General features: G+C 44.6%; 1 protein-coding gene across 1 annotated transcript in view; it reads right to left on the bottom strand.

Annotated features, from left to right (window-relative positions):
- ANTXRL (ANTXR like) overlaps nt 1-17764 on the bottom strand; it is a 68068-nt gene that overhangs the window by 37555 nt on the left and 12749 nt on the right. The window contains exons 2-10 of the mRNA XM_067538992.1: nt 16677-16748; nt 16474-16545; nt 14250-14331; nt 14109-14142; nt 11860-11939; nt 11439-11507; nt 11154-11234; nt 10986-11046; nt 737-835 (exon numbers count right to left, since the gene is read on the bottom strand). Of these exons, the coding sequence (XP_067395093.1) occupies nt 737-835; nt 10986-11046; nt 11154-11234; nt 11439-11507; nt 11860-11939; nt 14109-14142; nt 14250-14331; nt 16474-16545; nt 16677-16748 (650 nt within the window). The remainder of the gene's footprint in view (nt 1-736; nt 836-10985; nt 11047-11153; nt 11235-11438; nt 11508-11859; nt 11940-14108; nt 14143-14249; nt 14332-16473; nt 16546-16676; nt 16749-17764) is intronic.

Raw genomic sequence — 17764 nt, 5'->3', positions numbered from 1 at the left:
AAGTAAGAGAAAGGCAGCTGACTGATTGACAGCCACCGCACATAAAAGCCCCTGCTGCATTCAGCCAATAGGGATGGTGTGAACAGAAGTGGGCAAACTCCCCCACTCATGTGCCTCACTCGTGATGGACACGGGCTACCTCTGAAGGAGGTGGGGAGAGGGGCATCTCTTTGCCCATTCAGTCCTTCACCTGGGTGCTGAAATTGCCAACAAGAGGCCCAGATTAGCACAGTTGTGCTGGGTTTGTGTGGCATGGACCCTTTAGATCAATTCATCAAACAGAGGAACTGAATAATCCTCAGATGGCACCAGCCCTTGGTCACTACTTCCTGAGCCAGTGAAAGTGACGTTGTCTGAGATCAGCATCCCAGAGTCAGGACAGCACCAGTCTGTGTTATTAACAGGCATGAGAACAGAGGGCAATTTGACTTCTCTCCCCCATGGCACTAGGCGGGCTGCATGTAAGTGGACAGAAAATCAAATCATCTCAACTGTTGCAGTGAGAATGAAATTTGCCCTGTGCAGAGACCCAGCACAAAGCCTGTGCGCCACCTACCTCCTATTTAAACCTTCAGAGTTTAAAGTGAGTCATGGGTCTTGGGACTGCACGGAGACGAACTTCACCCTTAGCACGGGACTAGGGAATGCCCATCAAAGTCAATGCAAAGATGCCAAGAGGAGCTGGGTGGGGCCCTTGAGCAATTTACGCCATAAAATCGCCAGCCTGTCAACTTACTGATTGTAATGGTGTCATTGACCTTGAAGCTGCAGAGGACTTGATCGATATTTCTTGCATGATAAAAGCCGTTGCCTCTTACTACAACTTGAAAGGATTCTGCAATGGTAAAAAAGAATGAATTACGACAAATGGCTGACCTTTTCCCCCTCCCCGCTCACAGACTGCATTTCATTCGAATCCCAGGGGGATCTGAAGTATGACATGACAGCCGTTGATTCTTGCTCTATGGGAATCAAATGATTAACTCTGACCATGTTGTGATAAACAACTACAGTATTCTGCAGTAATAGCCCAAGACACTTCACGGTCACTAGTGCAAACTAGTGGTTTATGGACCATGCTGTACAATACTAGAAGACTTTTTTTAGTACCCTAAGGGATCATAGAAGATTAACGATGGAAGGGACCACAGGTCATCTAGTCCAACCTCCTGCTCACACCAGGACCAGCTCCAACTATATTTGCTTGTAATGTTCTTAATGTTGTGCATATTTTGTCTCCTGTGAATTCATTTCCCCAAGCTTTTTTTCCTCCCCAGTATTTCAACATCAAAATGATCTATCAATGCAAACACAGGACCAGCTCTTCAACTGGTGTCAATTTATACAGCTTCATTGAGGTCAACAGAGCTACCCTGATTTACACCGGCTGGGAATTTGGCCCATAATATAGTCATCCAAAATGTGGGCTTTGCATCTAGATCCTTATCAACTAAGCACCAGCAGAGCCCGTGCCTTATTTACACTAAGGCCCCTTTATACTGCCAGAGTGGCTTTTGTGTCAGTGGGAGTCAGGGCTGGTGCATGTGACCTGGTACAAGACAAGCCCCAAGGAGCCAAGAGGCTAATCCAGCAGATGCGAACTGGACTCAGAATGCATGGTGAGACCTAGAGGATAGCCTCAACCTATTTCATCTTTCTGAGTGTCATGAGCCATGGACCTCGAACCCAGAACTCAACCCTCCACTTGGCAGCCTGCTGACAACTGCTGACCCACGACGCAGGAAGCCCAGCTCCAGTCTGAGGCTCTGCCCCTGACGTCCCATTAGTGGAGTCCCAGCACAGCTGATTGGCCCACTGGCCCTATTTAAGTCAGCAACAGGAAGCTATCCAAACAACCGGGACTCACCCTGCTCTGGACTGTGTATCTTGTGCCTCCTGCTTCTTCCCCGGCTTGATTTCCTGGCATCCTGACCTGCAGTTCTGATCTCTGGTTTGTCTCCTGCCTCTGACATATCCTGACGCTCGCCTGCTTATTGTGGACTCTGGCTCTGACCACTAGGTCTGGATGCCCATGACACAGCCTTGCCACTCAGCCAACTCGCACACCTATTTGTCTCCCATTCCCAGTAGCATTTCCTTTCCTGCCAACAGAGAAGACAAGAGAGTACTCTCCTTGAAAACAGCTGGCTCTCCTTGCCCCCGTGGCCTTGTCAGATCTTTAAGCAGCATCTGGCCTGGCTCAGTGTTTATATGGGAGACCACCCAGAAAACAGCCTTGTTGGGTGCTAGAGGAAGTGATGCTGGCTTTTCTGCAGCGGCCACTCTTCCAAGCCACTACAACTGGCATGGGGAGGGTCCGGCTACAGGATCTCAGTGCTGTGCAATGGAGTTCCCTCAGTGAGGCTGGAGAATGACTTTTCAAGAGCCGGGAGACCTGTAGCAGGTGAGGGAGAGTTTCCTGTTTGGTAGGTTCCAGGTAACAAGACCAACTCTTTGGCATTTAGCGACTTTTGAAAGCGTCTAGACGAAAGGTGCTACGATACCATCACGGGCCTGATTCGGAACGCACTAGTCCTGGTTTCCTCCTGAGTGACTCCATTTTGGTTTATGCCCACATGAATGAGAGGCGCCAGGCCCTATGTGCATGACAACCCAGGGTGTGATTCTTCTCTCAGATCTACATGGTAGATCTCCTTGCCAATACGCTGCTATCCCAACAGCAGCTCCATTCCCTGGAGATGGCAGAGTGGAGATTCCCCCCCTGTGCAGATCAGACAGAAGAATTTTGCCTCAGTACAAGCTCTGGGGAAACGTGTCCTTTCCGTCCACACCAAGGCTAGCCCGTGCGAGCCTCAGTTTCACGTGATAGTTGCTCAAAGACTGGCAGCTGCCATTTTGCTTCATGCTTTCTCTTGCACCCCATCCCCAGCAGAAACAAACAGTGGCCCAGAAAAAGGCCAGCCACATAAAACCCACTCCAGCTCTCTGCAGGTTGGGGCGCCAGCACATGCTAAAGCTGCCCCTGAGCTGCTGCTCTGACTTATGCAGCGTCTGTCGTGAAGGGGGAAAAAAACAACCTGTGATATTTTTCCTTCGTAAGCAAATGTGCTTTGCTCATTTAGGCAGGAAATTCCTAGTCAGACTTTTCAGCTGAATTGTTTTCACCTGAAGAACAGAGGAGGTAGGCAAGAAGAAAGCAGGCAGGATGGTCTACTGGGCAGAGCACTGCACTGGGCCTCAGGGGGCCCGGGTTGAATTTCTATCTCTGCTCCAAGCGGCTGGTGAGATCTTGGGTCAGTAGCTTCTTCTGTGTCTCAGTTCCCTGGCTCTAAAACAGGGAGTGTCCTTCCCCCACAGCACAGATAATTAGTGACTGGGAGATGCTCAGACACTCCAGGTCATGAGGGATGTGGCCATTCTTCGAGATGGTTGGCCTTTCTCCCCTTAGCAAACCCAGATTGGCAGTCAGTGGAAGTTTCGACTCAGTGAGAACTTCAGCACTGCATCCCACAGGACTAAGACACATCTCTGTTCCTAACAGGGCCTGAACCGAAATCCTAGATCTGACACACACCCAGACATTGATGTGTTTGAAATTGGAAGCTAGATCTGCAAACAGCCCATGTCTTTATAATGGCTAAATCCAGTCCCCAGAGCCTGAGCTTCCCTGAATTCAGTGGGTGTTTGTAATCTAGCTGTACCATTCTGAATTTTGCAAGGGGACCCTATATAGGCATTGCACTGACCCAAGATCTCCAGCCGAATCTTCCCCAACCTTGGGATGTCCAAAATTCTGAATCTAAGTTCTGTAGCATGAGTCCATCTTCACTTCTTAGTGCTCTTGACTATGTGCAGTGAAAAAGAAGGGTGAATTTTTTGAGTCTTTCTTTTAATTTGTTTCCTCCCCCTTCAGGGGTTTAAACCTTCGATCGACAGGAGAGCACAATTGACCACAGGACCGGCTTACCGTGTGCTCATGAGAAATAACAGCTGCTTATGGACTGTACAATCAAAGGGCCGATTTGCTCTCGCTGGGCATGCAGAACTCTCATAGTCATAAACTAGGGGTGGCCAACCAGTCAGAGATGAAAAGCCGCAAAGAGCAACATTTATCTTTTCAGTTTCCCCTTGTCTCTTACCCTCCATGGAAAATTCGGGCTGATCTGTCAATTTCCGCAGCAGCTTGTCAATTTCACTTGTCAGCATTGCTCTTCTGACTTACTTGGAGTGATGGTGATTTACCCCAGCTAAAGTTCTGGCCCAAGGGCTGGAGATGGGTGATTTTGGGCTTCCTGCGAAGCCGCCAGCACAGACCATTGCTAGGGGCAGGGTCCCAGCACTGAGCTTCAGTATGGCAAATACTCCACACCTACAGAACAAACAAGCCAAAGGTCCCAGCACCACACTATCCTCCCCTGTCTCTGTAGCACGTGCGTCAACCTTGATGCGACAGAAACGCCCCTTTTACTAGTCGATGCTCCTGCTGGGATTGCTCTGGCTGGAGAGCTGCGGAACCCTTCACCATGACGGGGAAGACACGCGGCACGGGGGCTAGGGATTGGCCGCAATCACAGCCAAACAGACGTGGACGCACTGTTCCCTCCAGGCTCCAACCAGTCACACTGTGACCCCACCCTTTGCCACTCTTTTCTACGCACTATACAGAGGTGAAGCCTGACACAGGAGCTGCAACCCCCAGCCCATCATATGCTCATCCCACCTCAGGGGAACTGGTACCATGCCAGGACAGCCCAGTGTGACCCCCAGGGTGTCGGGGGGGGGGGGGGCATGAGGATGGAATCTTCCTGCTAGGCTCAGAGTGCTCTGTAGCCACTAGGGTAGAATTCCATTGACATCCGTGGGCCTGTGACTGCGGCGTAAATCAGGGCTATAGGCATGGGAGTCAACAGTCACCCTGGGGCAGAAAAATACAAACGAGATGAGAATCAGGCCCACTAACTTCAGTGGAGTTGTACTAGATTTACACCAGTCTGAGAGAGATCAGAATCAGGCCCACCATGCCTTTGTTTGTCACATTTAATAATGGACTAAACAATTTCCCCAGGACATTTATTTCAGCAACTGAAAACCCGTGCGCAAGCTCCAAGCCATTCTCCTTACTTAGCCCAGGCTCACAGGGGTCTCATCCTGATTCTGCGCTCACTTGCACTGGAGTAAATCAGGAGTGACTCCTCTGAAGTGACCCCAGTGCAAACAAGATCAGGATCAGGCCTTCCTGTCCTAGGCCAAGGCTTTGTAATGGGGCTCCGGTGACTCTCATAAAATGTATTTCAAATGTGGTATCATACAAAGTTCTTAAGAACTACAGAGGCAGACAATCATCAGCTAGGTGAGCAAGTTAGCCCTCCAACCAAAATGTTAAGGCCCAAAAACACACTGCCTTATGGACATAGAAATACTCCTATGCTTACTAGCAAGTCCCATCTGTACCTGCAAAGATAGTGGCTCAGCTGACTGCTGAGAGTTTGTGTGAATTGGTACTACGTGATCTAAAACTGCATGCTAGAAGAGGGCACTGGTTTTCTGCTCTGGTATTCTAGAGAGACAGTGCAAGGTTTATGGGGAACTGTGAAGAGCTGGAAAGATATTTTAGAGAGAAAAAGAAGCTACTGGAATGAATAGGCCATCCGCAAAAGCAGAGCTGCACAATGGAAATATCTGCAGTGGCTTCAGTATGGTGTATTAATGTGTTTAGCCCAAATTCTATCATCAGTTACGCAAATTCTGCTCCCAGCAAAGTCACTAAGGGCAAATTTTTCAAAGGCTTCTAAGTGACTTTGGAGCTAAATCCCATTGAAAGTCAATGAGACAGGCTCCTAAGTCACTTAGAAGCCTTTGAAAATTGTACTGTCTGGCCCCAATTCAGCAAAATATTTAAGGATGTGCTTAAACCCATCCCTACTCAGCAAAGCACTTAGAGAGAGGATTTGTAAACTGCCTGCAGGATTTAGATGCACAAGTCCAATGGGACTGATGCACCTAAATTCCTTTGGTGCTTTGGAAACTCCCTCCCCCGCTTAAATACATGCTGAACTTTAAACATGTGTGTAAGTCAGAGAGGTTCAAGCACATGCCTAAGGTTAAGCATGTGCTTTAGTGCTTTGCTGCAGAAGGCTAGTGTGAATGAGAACCTCGCCCCATGGGAGCTGAACGCACAAGACCAGTGTCAGAACTGGGCCTGTTTATTAAGGGAAGGCTTATGCCATGATTCTGATCAGCAACAAATGCTCCTTAAAATAAATTAAAACAGACCGAGGACCAAATTCAATTATCTGTTGCCCCCGTATAAATCTGCAGTAACTCCACTGACTATAACCGAGTTACTCCAAGCCTGATTCATATTGTGCACCAGTTTACACTGACATAAACCAACTCACTTCACTGCAGTTACTCTTGATCAAAATAAGAACCTTCTCTTTGACACGAAAGTAACGGACAGCAACGTTGGACTCAGAATGTGAACATGGGTTACATTCTCCTTTCAGTACACAGAACTCTCCCGTGGCAGCTGCACATGTATATCCTTGTATGCCAAGTCTGCATTTTGACATTGCTTCACCAGCTAACTCCAAAATGATCTCACTACCTGGATAAGAGGGTATTTTTTTGTCTTGCTATAAAAGCAACCTGTTACAATGAAACGGCTGCTTGCTTTTCTGAAATAACACGCTTGAAAATACAGCAGCCACCCAGGTTTAATTGCTATTAATGTTAGTGGTTTAAAAAAAAAAAAAAAAAGCCCACCACCACTGTGAATACACAGGACTATAAATGCAAAATGTTTGCAGTAATGGCCATGTCTGGGAGTTTAATCTTGTCAAGACAGTTTCTCTCTCCTGACCTTCCTTTCACTGTCACTGCAACTTTGCACGGAGACTTGCTAAAGCAACACACATTCCCCATAATAACCTATCCACGAGCACAAGAGGACAGTGTAGTTTCAATAACAGTCTTGCATGGAAACACTGAGGCTGGATTTTGTTGTTGCTATTGAGCAATCTCCCTTTTAGATGCTGTGGAGCATTAATCTATTCCGGATGATGGCCTGTTGAAATGGCTAATTCTATTTAATTTTGGGCCCGGGCTCTGGCTGCGTCCTTTTCTTTCTTAGTTACTGTCAGATTATAGATTGTAGCTTTTGACAGGACAGCGAAGGGAAAAAGGTCAACAGTGAAATAACTGGGCAGCGCTGGCAGCGAGATGGTGGGTTGAAGCTGGTGCGCGCTGGCTGTGCTGTCTGCTTCGCTTCTCTGACTCTGATGAGGAGCTGACTGCTTGCATCCACACCTGGCAGTTGACGTGGCCAGTAGGATGCCACATCCAGCAAAACCTTTCAATCACATCTGCGTACCGTGAGCATAATCAAAGCAATGATGCTGTCAAAGAGTGTAGCAGGCACCTCCAATTCCACACTGATAGCCTGTTTACAGGCTGCATGTCGTGGTCGCTTTAAATCAGAGGGAACAGAAAGACCTAAGTACATTTCCCCAGATAAGGAACTACAAATTTGTAGGGTCAAAAAGCATTAAGCATCAGAGAGCTGTCATAACCCGGCTAGATCAATTTGTAAACAGCTGTACCAGCTAGCTCCGTCTCAGACATACAACCCCCAGACTGGAATTAGTCAGAATTCAGCTAACGCCACGTGGAAGTCATTTCCTCAGCAATTTATAAAACCACTGGCAACTCAAAAAGCTGAGATCATTGCTAAATACACATATAATGGGAATTAGTTTTAATAATGAACAAACATGCTGAGGTCCCTATTCAAGCAAAAGCCTCATTGACATAGGATCTGGCATTATAGAATAAAGATTAAAATTGTTAGTAAGAATAACTAATAAGCCCCCAATTAACCATTATGCCCACATTTTGGTGAATTTCATGCGAAATGCAGAGCTGGCTCCAGGATGTGCATATTTCAGAGTTGAAAGCAAACAAGCTTCTCTGTTGATTTAAGGAAACTTCCAAAAGATCTAGAGATAGGAATTTATACAAACACGTCTGTCTGTGTGTGTGTGTGTGTGTGTGTGTGTGTGTGTGTATCTGACTTTTTGTCTATATATTTCTGTGTGTGCATGCATATGTATGTGAGTTAGATGTTAATAAAGTTAAAGTAATAAACTGTATGAATTACACTGCATTTAAACTAAGTAACAACTGTGTACTGTTGTCCAGGGATATTGATGCAGGTAAGAAAGTGCCACTTTATCAAGGTTTTTGGAGAATATCTCCTAGGCTTAGGGTTGGCCCTGCAGACATTTATTAATATGCACAGAGTTCACACAGTACCATGAGCAGTGGGCTTTGCTTCAGTGAAACTACCCACCAGCCCTATCTGAATAACTGATTTTTTCTGGAAATTTAAAAAAAAAAGGGTTTTGGATTGACCCAAAAATAACATTTTTCAAAATGTTCAGCAAATCAAAAAGTGGGAAAAAAAAATCAGTTTGGCTCAAATTAAACATTTTGCTCACCTCAAAAGTCACATACATATTTCAGTTAATCTTTTAATATATTGGGCCCCTATTTCCATCAGCAAAAATGGGAAAATTGTAGAACTAATGAACCAGGAAGGAGAACTGGTAGAAATTTTTCTTGAAACATGGCTTTTTTTAAAAATGGAGCTTGTTCAAGAAAAACTGTCAAAGTTTCAAAATTTTTAATTTTTCACAAAATTTTCATAACTGTTTTATAAAAATGTTATTAAAGTGGTTATTGAAATTTTTCATTTGACAAAAGCCAGGTTTTCAGTACACAAACAAATTTGATAACCATTTCCATAAACATTTACATTAAAAATGTTTGCAAAATAAATAAAACAAAAAATGGGTTCATTTCAAACCCTGTGAAATGAAAACAGCTTTGCAATTTCATGATTTTTCACCAAGTTGTTTCCCTGTTCTTTGATCAGCTCTACCGGGATTTTTTTTTTTTAAACAGTAAGCTTCCATTTTTAATAATTCATGGATAATGTCCTGTAGCAAATATCTTCTCCGCCTTTTCTCCTTTGGGAATATTCAGAAGAATAGCGGAAACACCAAAGGATGTTTTAAAATGAAATATGTAATGTAGTATCCTCCAGCAATCGACATGTGGGAATGAAGAGTGAGCAATTTCTCTTCTCTGTGATATTTACTAGATTTTCCTCAAATTACATCTTTGGTCTGGCATGCTAAGGATCAGCTTTCATGCACCACTGCTGTTTTACATGTGCTCATTTTTATAATACATAAGCAAATGACTGCAAGACAGTAGCATAAGCTCTAAATAACCAGGCTGCAAATTATACCTTACAGCAAGCCTATGGTGTCATTATTACTCTGCTGCAACAGTCTTCTAAACAAACAAAAACACAGCAAATGAATTGCTAACACAAACCAGAAGGGTTACATGTTAAATATACCAAACACAAAAGCCATGTCATTATTAGCAGCTCCCCAGGAAGTCTTTGCATTTATGGTACACACTAACAGTTCTTTCATTATGAACATGCAAAATGCTAACACTTTACAAACTATGCTAGGTATCTTGGTCTATGCAGTTCATTATGTCTGTTTCAGTAAAGTGCCAATCCTCTCTCTTAAACCTGAATCATCCGTGTGCATTTTACAAAATCATTGCTTTGATTGCTTGCCGTTTCTAATGGAGCCAAACACTCTGATTTTTCCTGAAAACTGTGACACAGGTTTTAATCTGTTGGTACAGTAAGTGGGTGTTTTGTTCAGAAAATAAACAGTACACTTGGCAGAGCATAAGTCACAGGTATGTCCACACAATGCACATGAAGCAACTTTGGCATTCTTCAGATGAAAGGCAAGACAAGGTGTTTTCATTCTTACTTTCATTCTTTTTAGAGCCGGTCACAATTTTTTGAAATTTGAAATGTTGACAGTATTTCAATATGTTGGGCAAAGATCAGGAAAAATTTAAACAAAATTTCCATTAAATTTCCCCTGTGTTATTTGGCCAATGATAGGGCTGGTCAAAACATTTTTGAACTGAAAAAAATCAAATCAAATCAGGAAACATTTTTGAAAAATTGTTCACCATTTTGTTTTTGCTTTCATCACCAGCTTCATAGTTTTAATTTATTGTTATTACTGTCACACTACGGAGTCCTTAGACAGGCATACCGCCTATTGATTTCAAGGGAGATTTTTCCTGAGTAAGGACTGTAGGATTTAGGCCACACAAAACAATCATTTAATGCAAAGTACTTTCCAAAATGTTTTTCATGATTGTAGCACTTGACCAAACACCTGATTCTGCAAATCTTTCCTTGTGTAAATATCTCCTCCTGATGCATGTGAAGCCAAATTACCTGGTACTTTATCCATGCTTAATTTTCAAGCTAAGCAAGGCTGGCCTGTGGATGCAAGAGAACCAGAACTGGGCTAGCAGGAACAAGAAGCCTGGACAAAGCAATCTTTACTCATTTAAGGAGTGTAATTTAAGTCACCAGGACTACTCACCTGAGTAAAGATTGCTTATGTATATGAGGGCAATAGGAGCAGATCCTAATATCGTCATAAATGGCTGACATTTTCAAAACTGGCTGGGGGATACAGGAGTCTAGGTCCCATTTTAAATAATGATTTAAGCACCCAGAAGCCTAACTCCCACTGCCTTTCTATTAAAATTTGGTTGCTAAGGACCAAAACCACAAAGGTACACAAGTGCCTAAAGATGCAAGCAGGTATCTAGTGGGGTTTTCAAAAGCACATATGCAAGCTGAGGGCCCAACTCTGATTGATGTCAAGGGGAATAAAGAGCCTAAAACCCTTCGAGAATCTCTGCCTATCTGTATCTTTAGTTACCTAGTTCCCTTTGAAATCTGGCCATAAGACACTTTGGAAAATGGGACTTTGGCTCCTAAGTCACTTGGGTGCTTTTCCATTGATTTCAATGGGCTTTGGATCAGGTTCTTTTGTAGGAAGCTATTAGACATTTTGTAATTTCACTCTCATTTGCTGTATCATTTGATTTCAATATAAACTCACCTCCCGCACAGACACTCGATGGTTCAGCTGCCAGAATCTCAATACAGGATTTCTTCAGAATCTAAGAGATTAAGATAATGGGATTTTTTTTGATCACCAGGGTTGTTTTGCCACTTAATTAATACGAGACAGGGTGCATTTCACTTGTTTTCAGAATACCTTACTTACCGAATCAATAGTGCCTCTTAGGGCATAAAAGCCACCCATTACTGGGAAAACGTGATCAATGCTGTCAGCAATTGTCGACAGCTGCAAAGAAAGACAATCATAAATGCACGGGGAAAACAAAATTGCAGTGTATAAAACTCAGCCTCTCCACATTTGCTGACAGGAAGAGCTCTGACAGGGAAGAATTTATGCAACGGTAATTAAGCAAATGACCTCATCTGACGCTGTTAACAGGTGGGGAGAATTAACAAAACAAAACGAAACAAAACCAAGTCCCCAAATTACCTGAGTTTCATTAAAATCTTTCACTCCGACACAATAAACGATAGCTCCGAGGCTTCTGGCTCTGTCGGCCTATGTGAAAGACACCATTAAATGCAAGGCCAGGTAAACAGCTGAACCAAGCGCAGACGCTCACAAGTTTGACACAAACCACTCAGGGCATATCTACACTGCAGTTAAAAGCCTGCTGCTGGCCCATGCCAGCTGACTCAGGCTGTGGGGCTGTTTCACGGCTGTATAGACGTTCAGGCTCAGGCTATAGCCCGGGTTCTAGGATCCTCTGGACAGCGGTCTGAGCCCAAACGTCCATGCCGCAGTTACACAGCCCCACAGGCCTGAGTCAGCTGTCACGGGCCAGCCCAGGGTGTTGAATTGCAGTGTGGACACACCCTTAGATACTTGGGTAAACCCGGGGAGGACTTACTTCTTTTTCTGCGTAATAAAACTGAACCTCTTGCAACTCTCCATCAGTCAAAGCAATAATCACACTAGCTGTCCGGAGTCCTGCATTGGCGAGAGTTAAAGAGGCTGGAGTTATGAACGGAGGAGACAGATGCTTCAGCAATGGATAAGTAAGCATAGGCAATGCATCTTTCTTTGCTGACAAAGGAATACAGAGCTATAAGGGCCAGATGTTCTGCTGATGTAAAGTGACCTCAATGGAGCTAGGCCAAGCTCCAACAGCTGAGGATTTGCCCCATAACTGTGTGTTATGAGACAAAATCTGCCTGTCTTCATCACACGAGTAGCACCACGGTATCAGTGGGAGTCGGGAGAGGCAAGAGGGAGAAGGGAGAGGGGAATCGCCCCTTGGCAAACATTTATGAGTGTGGCCACTGCAGAGAAAAGCAGCAGGGATTTGTGGTTCAGGGGGTTCTTTCAGAGAAGTGGACGCCAATTCCTGCGCCATAATAGAGCAAGCTGGGGTGATCTCCTTAAGGGAAACATCCTGCCACCCCCAGGCCTCCGCCTGCAGGTTGGAGGGGGGCAACCCCCCCCCCCACAAAGGGGCTACTCAGGTGAGAATAGTGAGCAGGGGTTGTGCAAGAACTCCTGCATTCCATGTGCAAGAACGCTCACTGAAGTCAGAGGGAATTCCAGGTGCACAAAGAACGCAGGATCAGGCTGAGGGGATAAAATTCACCCATGTGTGGAGCTTAGGGTGATCAGATGTCTTGATTTTATAGGGATAGTCCTGATATTCAGGGCTTTTTCTTAAAATGGCACATATTACCCTCCCTCACCCCCGTCCCTAATTTTCACACTTGCTGTCTGGTCATCCAAGTGGAGCTCCAGCACAATAGGGCTTAAATGTTGTGTAGGCTTTGTTCCAGGTGAGTTTTAGCCACAGTGAGCAGTGCAGGATACAGAAGTGGTGTTGTATAGCCAAATATAGAGCTGTAGCAAAATTACTCACAACTAGTACCTAAACTGTGGTTCAATCATTTACACACATTTGATGTAACTTCTTAGGTCCTGGGTTAAAATACAAGCATTTGCTTTCTGGATGCAGGGGACATAGGGGATGTTGTTTTTTAAAATAATTTCTTTCAGTGTCAAATGTCTTTCCAGCGTTATCTGAAATTGCAGAGACTGATGAGTTTTGACAGCTTTCCTATGCTGTATAGTCCTTTCCGTGTCATGTCATAGGCACAGACATGAAGCTTTAAAGGTGATCTGCAACTGGAAAAAAAATGGCCCGTGACCTCATGCTTTTTTTTCTATTTGAAGAAGGCTGGAAAGATTGTTGCTGTTATTTTATGTTTAATTATTTTTTTCTTCTCGGTACTTTACTTTAGAAATCGTGTCTACTCTTTCTCCGCCCCACCTGCCACCCCCCTGGAAAACTAAAGAACTAATAGGTTCATTGATTGAAAGAGAGGGGAGACAATTTTTATGCAGGCTCTTCAGAACTCTATTTTTCCAAACACCTACTTAACTCAAATACCAGAGAAACACTTGCGAGAAGGGAACTTTTGTTAAAACCACCACTAATTCAGTTAGGGGTCTAGAAAACACCTAACCCATATTTCTGCATCCTTCCAGGAGATCTCCAGCAACACAAGGAAGAAAAGTCTTGACATCCCTGACATATCCAAGGTAAAACACGAGCAGGAAAAATACATTCTTTAAATGTTAGGCCACCTTTATATACAAAAGCAAGAAAGGACACAAACATACTCTTCCCCTTTTAAGTTACCTTTAAGTTCAGAAGGACTGAGAGCGTGATCCAAGCTCATTGAAATCAATGAGGAATCTCCTACTCAATGCAATGGGTGTCAGATCGCACTCACAGCAATGGAGAAGTTAAAAATGAGAGTTTTGGGTGTATAAGGCAGACAGGATTGGGTGCTTCAAAATGGAATGATTCATATAAAGCTTAATACTTCTAGCCTGCATCCAATCAGCTGAGCAATTACTGAGCACACTGCAATTCTCAGGCCTGTGTTATGCAGGAGGTCAAGAATAGATGACCACAATGGTGCCTCCTAGCCTTAGAATCTATGAATTTGAAAGCAGGGCTTTAATCAAAATGAAATGTAAAAACAGTGTAATACTAGCCCCTCCCCCACCATTTATTTCTCCCATGGGTTAATTACAGCTCAAACTGACAACCCCATCATCCCCCGCTTCTCAATGAAAATCAATTATGGCAGTGATAAGTGTTCCTACCTCCATAGTTTTCATGGTAAATCTGTTCATTTGCCTGCAACAAAGTGTAAGACATTATTTTCTCTTTTTAATTCCAACAGGGGCAAGAGAAGGAGAAGTTAAGAAGTATAAATCAAAGCGAGAAGGTTCTGCAGCGTGTACCCTTTTAAATCCTTCATGCATGAATGTATCTCCTCCAGGCACTTCGTACTGAAGAGTCTCAAGCCCCCGTCTTATGGCTTCCCTTGAAAAACGAAGAATTAAAAAAAAAAAAATCTCATTTTTCTGCTTTGAGACATTCCTGAGACCCAGCAAGATATGCAGCCCCTGAGAGCACTTGATCAGAATAGAACAACGCACCAACACAGACACACAAGCCAAAGGGTCGGTCACAAACGGCATCAGTAGAAGTACAACCGAACAGTCTGAAAGCTGCCAGGCACCCAACGGAGCATAGAGATGGATCCAGGATATAACATCATGATAAAAAAGGATCCTGTTTTGTTTTTGCAGTGCAGGTATGTTGTAATTAGGGATCAGACCAAATTAAAAAAAACCAAACAAACCCAACAGATATAAATTCTGGCAAACTTCAGTCAGGGTTGAAATCTTCATTCTGACGGCCCCTATCATTATAAAGGGCAAACCAAAACTCATGATTCGGACAACTCGTAGGGCTTTTGGATCTTGAGTTATGGTCTGACCCCAAATAACAATAGATGCAAGTGTATGAAAATAAGGTCTGAATGTTGCGGGTTTCCTAATTTGCCCCAGTGAGAAGCGATCAACCCTCTTTCCCCTGACAAGCTCCTTGGGCATAGAACGTTCCTTATTTTGGGTCACTCATGTTGAATAGCACCTTATTCCAGGAACGGTTCGCTCAAAGTCAATAGGGCCACTCAGGGAAGGTGCCACTCAACATAAGGCTATCAGAATAATAGCTGTATGGGTATGTACAGCATTGAGCACAAATGCGCCCTGATCCCGACTTGAGCCAACCAATAACAACAGGGTGCAAGTAAGACCTGAAAGGAAGGACCTAGGAAATGCAGAAGTCAGCCTCAGATGATGTGGAGAAACATTTCTTAAACACTGAGGACAGACTCTTTTTTGTGATCCGGCATTTTGGGTGGCATAGTACTAACCAGCGAGGAAGTGTGAGTTTTTGTGGGCCAGGTGTGAAATTTGAGGCTGTGAGGAGGGATGTCCTTGGGGCAAAGAACTCATTCTGCCCTTTTAAAGTGTAAGATGAGCTGAAATGCCACTCGGGAAATGGCATACAGCGGGGCGAGGGAGGGTTGAGATCAGGGAACATTTTAACGCTGGTTTCCAATGTCGCCACAGGGTTAGTATCGACCTTTCACCTTGCAAAGGGCAAATCTACCTGGGCAAGGTAAATACATGCTAGCTTCATTTCCTAGATACACACTTGGGACCTGGTCCAAAGCCCACGGAAGTCAACGGAAACTCTCCGACTGGCTTCGGGTCAGGCCCTAGAAGACGCAGGAGGAGGAACTGGGAGACTGTCTCAGGATGTCGGTAAGACCATCCAATCTCCCTCCCTTTAGGAGGTGCTTCAGAGCGACTTACCAGCACCTGACACATAGGCAGAGATGACCAGTGGACAGGGCTTAGCAGGAGAGTGGTTCACACCAGAGAAAAATTTGTAGATAACAGATGGAGTGGAGGGGAGAGGGAAGCAGAGTGAGGGCAAAATTCAGCCCTAAGTAAATGAAAAGAGACTGAATTTGGTTGCAAAGGGGGGGAAGAAAAAGAGGGTTTGCTGCAGTCTCAGAGTCTCCCCTTTATCTCACGGGAGCACAAGAGGGAATTCTCATATGGCTGGCATTGCAGCTGCATGGCACTGGAGGCCGATGGTGGGAGTAGGAAGCATCTCTTGTCAAACAATATACTACAGTGTCCATTAGCAGAGGTCCAGGCCCATGCAGGACTGATCACAGCAATGCTGTGGGCGGCTTCAGGAGAACGCTCCCGCGCTTCATTAAACGATGTCTTGTGGACACGGCGCCAGGGCCTGCTCGCTCTTACACCAGAACTGCCCTTCTGAAATGAGGGGGGCGGCGCTGGTGCACCTACAGTGGGCACCTGACTTCTGGATTGCAACTACAGGGCTTGCCTTTGACATGCAGCTTGACAGAGCACTGGCGTGTTGAGCGACCTGCTTGCCATGAGGCTGAAAATGCTCAGTCATGGGAGACCAAAGCGCTGTTCTGCATGTGGCCTTCGATCGTGCGCCCAATGGAAGCGCTGCAATTGATTTCAATAGGCACCGGAGTCTAAAGGCTGATGTTAGCCAGAGTCCTGAGCTCTGGCGGTTGTTAAGGAGCCCCTGGCTCGACATGGATGAAGGAGGTAAAGTACTTGCCTGTCTTCTGTTAGCTTCATGAGCGTAGTGCCTCGCGAGGAAAAGACGATGAAGGACATGCGCAGCATTGGACTGAAAGAGACAGACAGAACAAATCCACATCACACACACGACTGTCTCAGCGTATTCAGCAGCCTCTGAGAAAGCAGCAAGTGAAAAACTAAATGTATTTTAACCGAAGTCTCATCTTGTGCAGACTCTACCTTATAAACTTCTCAGCCAGGCTCTCAACGAAAGAGTAGATCTCTGTCCAGTGGTTTCTGACGCTTCCAGACCTAAATGCAAAGTATAATCAGGTAGGTTAATTTCCCCTGCAGTGCCACACATTGACTTTTTCGGCTGGGCTATTCTAAGGCAGTTAGGTCCACAGCTCCCATTCAAAATCAATGGGAGTTGGGCAACTAACTCACTAAAATACAGCCCTTATTCCATAACTCCATTATACATTTTAACAATAGGCCCAATCATGTTGCCATTGAAATCAATGGTAAACGCTCCACTGACTTAAAGGGAAGCTGGATTGGGTCCTAAATATTTTACTGTACATAGTGTATTTTAAACCATATGAAGAGAGTGTTCTGCTGGTTGTTTTTGTTTGTTTTTACAGCGTAAACATTCATGTCCTTTTTTTAAAACTGTAATTTCTTTTTATTTTATTTTGCTAAGTCTTGTGATGAAATGAAGGATTTGCTTTCATGGGACGCAATGCTGCTCCTGGAGCCTCACTGAAGAATCTCAGCTCTGATTTTCTGCTCTCCCAGCATGTATGGGAGAAACTATCCATGGATTACTGCTCATTAAGCTAGAGCAGATTTTCAAAGTCATATGGAGAGGAAGGCTAATATTGTGGCTAATGTCCAGGACTAGATCTCAGGAGATCTGAGTTCAATTCCTGGCTCAATCTCGGCTTCTTACATGACGTTGAGCAAGTCACTTAAAAGTTTCTGTGCGCCAGCTTCCCATCTGTAAAATGGGGATAACACCACTTCCAGTGTCTCATCCATTTAGACTGTAAACTCTTTGGGGCAGAGACTGTCTCTTACTATGTGTATGTACAGCACCTGCACCTAGCACAGAGGGACTCCTAGGTGTTACCATAAAGCAAATAAGATGTACATTTCCACTGTATGAGTATGAGAGGTGTATTTGGCCCCTATATTGTAGCAGCGAACATTTTCAGACCATAATAAAGTCTCTGAAGGATGAGCTGTCAGAGTGTTTTGGAGTCTTCCTTTGGACTCTTCTGTCTAGCACGCTTGGATTATGCAAATAATTGCTGATTCACTCTCTT

Source organism: Emydura macquarii, unplaced genomic scaffold (assembly GCF_026122565.2).
Source record: "Emydura macquarii macquarii isolate MOO-44397 ecotype Brisbane River unplaced genomic scaffold, CSIRO-AGI_Emac_v2 contig_67, whole genome shotgun sequence".
In the NCBI taxonomy this organism is placed as follows: Eukaryota; Metazoa; Chordata; order Testudines; family Chelidae; genus Emydura; species Emydura macquarii.
The sequence above is the reverse complement of the archived record's forward strand: the minus strand, read 5'-3'. Positions and strand labels throughout refer to the sequence as shown.